Source organism: Cariama cristata, unplaced genomic scaffold (assembly GCF_000690535.1).
Source record: "Cariama cristata isolate BGI_N322 unplaced genomic scaffold, ASM69053v1 scaffold26994, whole genome shotgun sequence".
NCBI lineage: Eukaryota > Metazoa > Chordata > Aves > Cariamiformes > Cariamidae > Cariama > Cariama cristata.
In genome coordinates, this window is record NW_009611813.1 from 15,118 (window position 1) to 23,679 (window position 8,562).

Here is an 8,562-nt window from a genome sequence, read left to right on the forward strand (position 1 = left end):
CTCCTCTCCTCTCCTCTCCTCTCCTCTCCCCAAATACTCCTGGGATTGGACCTGGGGACCCAACATCTTTGCTCACTCTGGCATTTCTTCTGTCCCAGACTCTCTCAATAGGCTACCTTGGGGTTTAATATGGTTCCCCAATAATGGAAGGGGGATTTATTTGCAGAACTTGCTTTGTAATTGAAATTGGCATTGCCAAAGGTTTGGCACAGAGATGCTATATCGTGTGAACTCCATAAAAATAGTGCAGGGAGGTGCATTGTGCCACACAGCAGTGAGAGTTACTTAACAAACATGCGAGGGCTCTCAAATCTGCCTCGGCAAATGTCCATCTATAGAATGGGGATGGTGTTACTGACTTCCCTCTCTAAGCCTGTGTTAGAGCTATGGATGAAACACAGCAGAGAAAGGATAGAACACTGTTGTTTGGAAAGTACTTCATAATTCATGCTGCTGCAGTTTTAATTACAAACCCAGTTCTGTGATTTAATCTTGAACTGCCCCATCGCTCTTAAGTCTCCTCCAAATAAACACATTGCAAGAAAACAGATAAAAAACTGGGCAGAATGCAGCTGTGTCTGTGAGGTCGTTAGCATTGAGGGGGTTAAAAACTGTCTCTTTCTCTCTCTCTAATTACTCGTTAAGTAGCAAGGGAAATGCAGAGCTCCCTGCTGGGATTTATCTGTTAGAAAAAGATCTCCTGGTCTCTGCAGTGCAGAGTCCTGGCATGGAAACCTGCAGGAGGGAGGTGAGTATTTAGGGCTCAGGCAGCAATTTGGTGCTTGGCAATAACGCCTTTTATGCCATCACTCCTCCTGGGCAGCAGCAGCAAGCGCTGAACAGCCCCAGTTAGTGGAGCTTGCAGGCACACTCCTGTCTCTCACATTGCCTTTCCCTGGGAATTGCGTTCCCTGTCCCGGTGTTCTCGATGGAAGAATGAAGTTTTAGGTAAAGCAGCACCAACAGAGGCAGCTGGCAGGAAGGAGGTGGAATGAAGAAAGAAAAATATCAGGAATTTCAATTCCTAGGATGTTTATAGCCACATGGAAAAAAACCCCAGGAAATCTCTCCCGGCGTGCAGGTGACCTCAAGCCATACGTATCTGTCAGGTTTCAAGCACAGCCCCAACAGCCCAGCTGGCGACTGGTGGCCGTGGGTTGGGCTGTGGTGGTCGCAGTGGGAAATCTCATTCCAGATGCAGCAGGAGCGGAGCCCGCTGCCGGACCCAGCTCGGCTAGAACCGGACCCTCGGGGAGGAAAAGCCTAGCTCTCTTCTGGGAAGCTGCTGTTGTCTCCTCCATCCCTCTGCTCCCTGCAGCTCTCCATCGGCCCCAGGAAGGTTTCTGAAGGGTCTTATCAGGTCAGGGACATTGGCCTAATCTGTGTTGCAGGGCTCTTCAAGGAATCCTTTTTCCCAGATATTAGGGAAGAAACACGAGTTGGGCGATGTGCAGGGGCTGAGGGAGCTGCAGTCTTTTTTTGGAGGAGAATGGACATCAGTGGAGCACTGCATTTGTAGGGAGGGGGTTGTCAAATACGGTGGCACCGGCTTAGTTTTCTTCCCTGAAATTTGATGTTTCTTGACTGAGGAAAGCCCTCGTTGCTGCTGTTTACAGTGGCAAGCAGCACAGCGCTGTTAAAAGCTTCTGTAAAGCTATTGGGCTGATGCTAATGACTTCATATTCCCACTACGCACAATTCAAGAAGGTTTACTTCAGACCAGCTTTCATCTGCTCTCCTGGGCTGGACACCCTTTGGGCACTGGAGGGTATCAGGTCTGCACCCCGGGCAGTCTTCCTGTTCAGTTTGACCCATGAAGAATCCACTCTGCCTGCTCCAGGACCTCTCCACCAAGTGTGACAGAGCACTTGCAGTGGAAACTGGCAGGACACTTGCTTCCAAAGCGCTCTCCTCAACCAGTGCAAGCAGCTGTCACAGGGATGGCTGGCTATGTGGGGGATCTGAGCTTCTAGACTGTACCTCTCTGTACAGTCTGTTTGCCACTGACCAGATCAGGTTGAAGGTGATGATTTTTTCCAAGATGCAAGAGCCCTCAGTGTAGGCAAGAGATGTTTCTGAACTCAACTGTCTTCTCCCATCCTCCCTATTTCCTGCTCATTGGCATCCCTGGGCTGGAGAAGGAGCAGTTCTGGATTGCCTTCCCCTTCTGCATCATGTATGCCATTGCCGTGCTGGGGAACATCACCCTTCTCCTCATTATAAAGGCAGAGACGAGCCTGCACGAGCCCATGTACCTCTTCCTGGCCATGCTGGCCTTCACTGACCTGGTCCTATCAACGTCCACGCTACCCAAAATGCTTGGCATCTTCTGGCTGGGCTCTGGGGAGATTGGGTTTCTCTCCTGCCTTGTTCAGTTGTTCTTCATCCATACCTTCTCATCGGTGGAGTCGGGCATGCTCATGGCCATGGCCTTGGATCGCTACATCGCTATTTGCTGCCCGCTGCGGCACTCCAGCATCCTCTCTGTGCCGGTGGTGGTGGCCCTCGGGACCCTGGTGCTGGTGCGTGGGGTCCTCCTGGTGAGTCCCTTCTGCTTCCTCCTCCACAGGATGCCCTTCTGCCAGCATCATGTCATCGCCCACTCCTACTGCGAGCACATGGCTGTGGTGAGGCTGGCATGTGGGGACACCAGAGTCAATGTCATTTACGGCCTCTTCGTGGCTTTCATAGTGACAGGATATGACGTGATCCTGATCTCTGTGTCCTACACCGTGATCCTGCGGGTGATAATGAGGCGGTCATCCACACAGGCACGGCTTAAAGCCTTCGGCACTTGTACATCCCATGTCTGTGTCATCCTTGCCTTTTATGTCCCTGGCCTCTTCACGTTCCTCACCCACCGGTTTGGGCAGAGCATCCCTCTCCACGTCCATATAATAGTGGCCAATCTCTACCTGCTAGTGCCCCCAATGTTAAACCCCATTGTTTATGGGGTGAGAACCAAGAAGGTCTGGGACAGGGTGGTCCTCCTCTTCCAACGAAAGGGAATCTGACCCACATATATGTGCCTCAAACTGTGCTCATAATTTACCGATGATGCTGGTAAACTTAAAGTTAACACCGTGACCATTTATTTGTCCAGGGAGGAACCCTTTCTGAATGCCTGGAGTTTACGCAATGCATTCTTGCAGAAGTCACTAGATTGTCTCTTCTGTTTCACTGTCCAGGAGGTTTCATCCATTGTGCGATAAAACTTGGCATAAAGACATTCAGTCTGGCTTCTACACCACTGGGAGATGGAGAGTTCATCCCTCCCAGAAGTTAAACTCCTCACGGCTAAAATTCTTTCACTATTAAAAACAACATCCTCTCATTTACACTGAAAGGCTGAGTATCTCCAAAAGATCTTCCTGCAGCAGCTTTCATTATATAAAGAGTGTTTCCTGGACTGTGTGATGGTACTTAAAAGACGTGTTGACGTGGCACTTAGGGACATGGTTTAGTGGTGGACTTGGCAGTTTTAGGTTTACGGTTGGACTTGATGATCTTGAAGGTCTTTTCCAACCTAAATGATTCTATGATTCTATGGGAAGGTGCTCAGATGGGAATGGTGACTGTCCTTGTAGAAATAAATGGGTAGAATTAAATTTTAAGCATTAACCTTTTTTTTTGTAAGAAAGGCAAAACCTACAATAATCCTATGCTAGTAAATTGCAGAAGTCCTATGTAAATGTAAACCCTTTCAAAAATATCAGAAATCGTCACTGATGCAATTATTTGGAGTGATGTATCACAGGGAGATCATTGCTAACAGGATTGCACTATACTAATATAAGTCAACTATCCCAATAAACAGGCAAACATGTTTTAAAAAATCACTGCTCTATATCTGAAAAAGGTAGGCAGCAAAATGAGGTGAAGGTCAGATGACCCAAACTCAAGTTATGAAACTCAAGCACATTACAGACCTTTGCTTTATTTTTAGTGCAAACTGAAGAGCACGAATGGACGGAGAGGAGATCTCTGACCTGGCCTGGCATTTCTTGGAGCTCGCTCTCTTCCTGAGCAGCCCTGGCTATCACGGCCACCCATGGGAAGCCTCTGGGCTCTGCCATCTCTCCGTGAGCTGGATACCAGCGGGGAGGCAGGATGGGGAGCCCCAGGAAGAGAACACGTGCTTCTGCTGAAGCGAAGCAGATGTTAGGCTGCAGACAAAATGGGAAATTAATATTTTTTTGGCACCGTTTCAGCAGAATACTTAAATTTCAATTCAGTTCATCCTTTTTCTTCAGAGAAAACAGAAGTAGCTTTTCATGGACCACAGACGAGAGGCAGGGGAAGCCAAAGGAGGAGAGACCCAACTGCAGTTTGTCTAAGAGCCAGTCTCAGAGCCCCCTTCATAAAGCAGGGCTGCATCATCTCTTGTGGACTGACACTCAGCCTCCACTGCTCTGGTGAGGCAGAACCCCATTTTTCTGTAGGCTCCAGAAAAAATATTGTTGTTCTTATTAACAACATGAGAGCTGCCCTTATGACCCACGTCCATCCATTCCACCACGCTGCCTCCTCCAGTGGCAATGGGAGAGGTCTTCTAAGAGATGCCTTTTTCAAGTAAGAAATGTCAGCAGGGGATCGCCGCTGGTCGGATGTGTGCAAAGGTGACTGCAAAGGCTGACTCGTATAGCTCCTTGTGACCGATGAGATGCGTGCGTACAAGCCACAGCACCACATAATATCGGATACTCAGCACCAACAGCTTAGGGTCCTACTCTACGATTCCCTTCTCCGTAAATAAAGCCAGCTGTGACACCTGGATCACTGCGCAGTATGGATGGGGTGGTCATGGGGTGGGAGGGGGCCAGCAGTGCCCTCCAGTCAGTGTTAACGCTGTGTGTGAGCTGCCTGGAGAAAGTGGTGGGAAAGCCGAGGAGGGCTGTACACAAATCAGGGACACAAGCACGCTTTTGGGGCAGAGAGGGATTGTACATCTTTGAGGTGATGCTTTGAAATTCAAAGGCAACGAACAGCCCCATTGCTGAAAAAGGCCAAACCTGAACGTTTTGAGGGGTAGTCCAGTGTTTTCAGGAGTTTAATCTTCCAACAATGGTGCCTGAGGCCACAGCTGCCAGGACAGGGAGATCTTGCCACCATCGCTCTCTCCTCTTGGTAGGTTCACATCTCTCCTCCTCACCCCAACAGAGAGTCTCCCAGGAAAGTTTCCTCCTGTCTGACGTCTCCTTGTTGAAGTCAGAAGCCACCACCACATTCAAGTCCTGCTTTAACTTCACACCTAGTTTCTAGTCCTATTTAGCTCCTGGTGCTGACCCAAGGCAGTTTCACAGTAGCCTTCCACTTGACACTGGGATTCACTCTTAATAGCATGCTTGCATCATCTCCTTTGACATAGAGGATCAACCGAAAAAAAAAAAAAAGCAGAAGTATCCAGTGAGCCTGGGACTCCTGGGGGATTTTGTGGAGTGGCTATATAAAGATGCCTTCACTGGCAGCCTGCAGGCAAGATGTTCAGGCAGCTCATATTTGGGTATCGCTCTGGATTTAAGGCAAAGTGATCTGCTTTTCTGGGCTGCTTTTCAGATGTCAGATGTTAGATAATGTCAGATAACTTTGTCAGTGTTACTGCAGTATTAGTGTTAAAGTGATTATTAGTTTTAAAGGGAGGATGTGCGTGTAATGAAGAGCTTGTTACCCTCAGACCCTTTTCTTGTCAATGGGGGCTGTACACACTGTTTATCTGACCAGGGTAGACATCAGGGTGGGACAAACTGCCTTCTGGCAGTGCCTGTTCCCCAGTGTCGTTGGTGGGGTCCAGACAAGCAGCTGAGATGCTGGTACCTACACAGCAGGCACCTGCACCCAGGGGAGAGGACAGTGACCTGTAAGGAAGGACAATCCTTGCCTGTGTTACAGCTTGGCAGGGTGGATAAGTACAACCGAAATCTTCTCTTCTCAGCACGCAGAAGTGGTTCCTGTACACCACAGGCAGCTGCCAGAGCTTTCCTCCCTGCGAGAGGGTGATGTGGTTATTGTTTACTTCATTTATACTGGAAAATAGCACTTGCATTTGTACACACGAGAATATCCAAGTCCAAAATCTTTCACCTTTGGGCTAGCAGATGTTCACAACGCTGCTTTTTGGCAGCGTGCTGGTGAATGCTTGTTGGCTGGATTCTGCAAAGTGTTGCTGCACTATCTAGGTTCTCAGCTGTGCACAGCTCTCAAAGATGCAGAAAACACTTGTTGCAAAGGCACTTACGCCAGGTCTTTGCTGCCAAGGTTATTTTTAGGGAAGGAAAAGATCACCCAGTCTGATATTCATTCACAGCAAGAAAGAAAATAGACGTGCAAAGAAGTAAAAAAAAAAAAAAAAAAGAGAGAGAGAGATCTCTGAAATGAAGATGAAGCTCACAGCCAGCAGAGATGATGTGCTCTGCAACACCCCGACAGAAGGGAGATATGGGAATCTCACTCATAAAGCACTGGAAGCCACACTCAGATATCCAGGTGAGGGAGTCACCTGGCAATGTCAGAGCACAGGTCTGGGTATCTGCATGCTGCTCCTTCTCTTGCTCTTCTACAGGGAAAGGAAAAGCCAGAGCAAGGATGGGTGAACTCCCTCCACGACTCCCAAGTCCAGAGGTGGGCTCTCTAGTAAAGAGCTCTCTGTGTCCTGGCGTAGAGAAGCCCATAATTCAACCATCAACTAGGTACTCTGTCCCTCCATCTCCATAAACTTGCTGATTTTGGGGAGCTGTAGTTCTCCGTGCCAAGAACTGATCACAAAGGTAAAATGCTCTCTTGCTGTCTCAGCAAACTCAGAAGTCTGGATCGCCACCACCACAGTGAGAGACACATGACAAAAGCCTTGCTTTATGGCATGATTACTCTTGCATGATTTCTGTGAATTCTTTTGTAGGATGAGTGGGATCTGCTGCTTGATCTTTGACAGGACAAAGACCCTGCACTAGGAAAATGACCAACAGTAGACTCCTTAGACCTTCTACCTTCCTTCTAGAAGGAATCCCAGGAATCGAAAGTGGGAACGTGTGGCTTGCCGTCCCTTTCTGCTGCATGTACGTTACTTCCATCCTGGCAGACGGTGCAAGTCTCTGTCATCAAAGCAGAACGCAGCCTCCACGAGCTCCTATACCTCTTCCCGTGTATTCTGGCTACCACAGAGCTCGGTGTGTCTCTGTCTACACTCCCCACAGTGCTGAGTGTGCTGCTCTGACTCTTGGGAGATCAGGTTTGACACCTGCCTTGCCTAGATGTTCTTCATTCACTGCTTCTCCATCCTGGACTCCGGGGTGCTGTGGGCCATGGCCTTTGACCACTTCACGGCCATCTACAACCCCTTGCAGTGTGCATCCATCCTGAACAGCCCCAGGATAGGTGTCATCGGGCTGGCTCTCACAGCAAGGAGCATTAGCCTCTTGCTCCCCTTGCCAATACTTCTAAAGAAGTAGTCGTTCTGCAAGTCCCACGTGGTGCTCACTCCTGTTTGTGCCCCAGCTTACTCCAGCTGCCCCATGCAGATACCAAGGTGAATAGCATGTATGGTTTATTTGTCATCCTGGCCACCTTTGGGCCAGACTTGCTGTCTATCATCCTGTCCTGTGTCATGATCATTAAGACTGTGCTGAGTATCCAAGGAAGAGCATCTCAAGGCCCTGAACATCTGTGTCTCATATCTGTGCTGCTTTGATTTATTATAGCCCGATGACTAGTTTGTCCATGGTGTACAGGTTTTGGAAACCTGCCTTTCCTCTGATTCACGACCTCATGGCCGATATCTACCTCCTTGCACCCGTGTTTAGAGTGTAAAAATTAAACAGATCTGCAGAGGGATACACAAACTCCCAGTCCAAGGCGGCGCTGATGTAGGACACAGAAGACCCAAGAGGTTTTGCATACGGTAGAACAGCTCCCGGGCTGTCCCTCCAGCCTGCTGTCTCTCCTTGCCCACAGGTACCAGCCTGCCCAGCCAGCTCCCTCAGCTTGCTTGCTGGATTTTCAGATTTTCATCTTTCACTCTGTGCAGGATGCCCTGTCTGGAGCTCTGCAAACCACCACCCCTGCCTGGCTGCTGAGTTTGGACCATGACTCAGTTCTTGGCAGATATTGTCCTACTTGTCCTCCTGTCCTCCACCTGCACCCTTTGCACTGCTTAACCTACCCTTCTGTGGGAGGGAAAGGGGAAAAGGCTGCAGTTTTCTCCGTGTTTTGCGCCTGTGCAGGACCTGGCACTGTGACGCTGTGCTCCTTGGCAAGGGTCCTTGGGAACTACAGAAACAGCAGCAATTACCAAAATTTAACTGTCACCCACTCTGCCGCCGAAAGGACATGGTCACTCCTGCAAGTCTAAATTTGGTAAGGCATTGGCAAATTTAGAACATCATCATTTCCCCTCACTTTGGACATTATTTACTGTTCTAATTGCTGATGTCATTACTATAGTTCTTAGTGATAGTCCATCAAATACCTGTCAAAGGTATCTGATCAATGTCAAATGTCAAAGTGACAGGTATTTCAGTTGATACGTGTGTTAGTAATATACACAGCAACTATAATTCTTAGCAGGAA

The 8,562-nt window shown here is 48.7% G+C and overlaps 1 protein-coding gene across 1 annotated transcript; it reads left to right on the top strand.

Moving 5' to 3' along the window:
- The first annotated feature begins 2,069 nt into the window (after nt 1–2,069).
- Nucleotides 2,070–3,014, top strand: LOC104160293 (olfactory receptor 52R1-like). Its single transcript, XM_009698387.1, has one exon. It carries the CDS (start codon nt 2,070–2,072, stop codon nt 3,012–3,014), a length of 945 nt encoding a protein of 314 aa, XP_009696689.1.
- Nucleotides 3,015–8,562: the final 5,548 nt, after the last annotated feature.

Bases quoted from the DNA above. Each gene is read 5' to 3' on its own strand.
- LOC104160293 (XM_009698387.1), top strand. From the start codon at position 2,070: ATGTTTCTGAACTCAACTGTCTTCTCCCATCCTCCCTATTTCCTGCTC.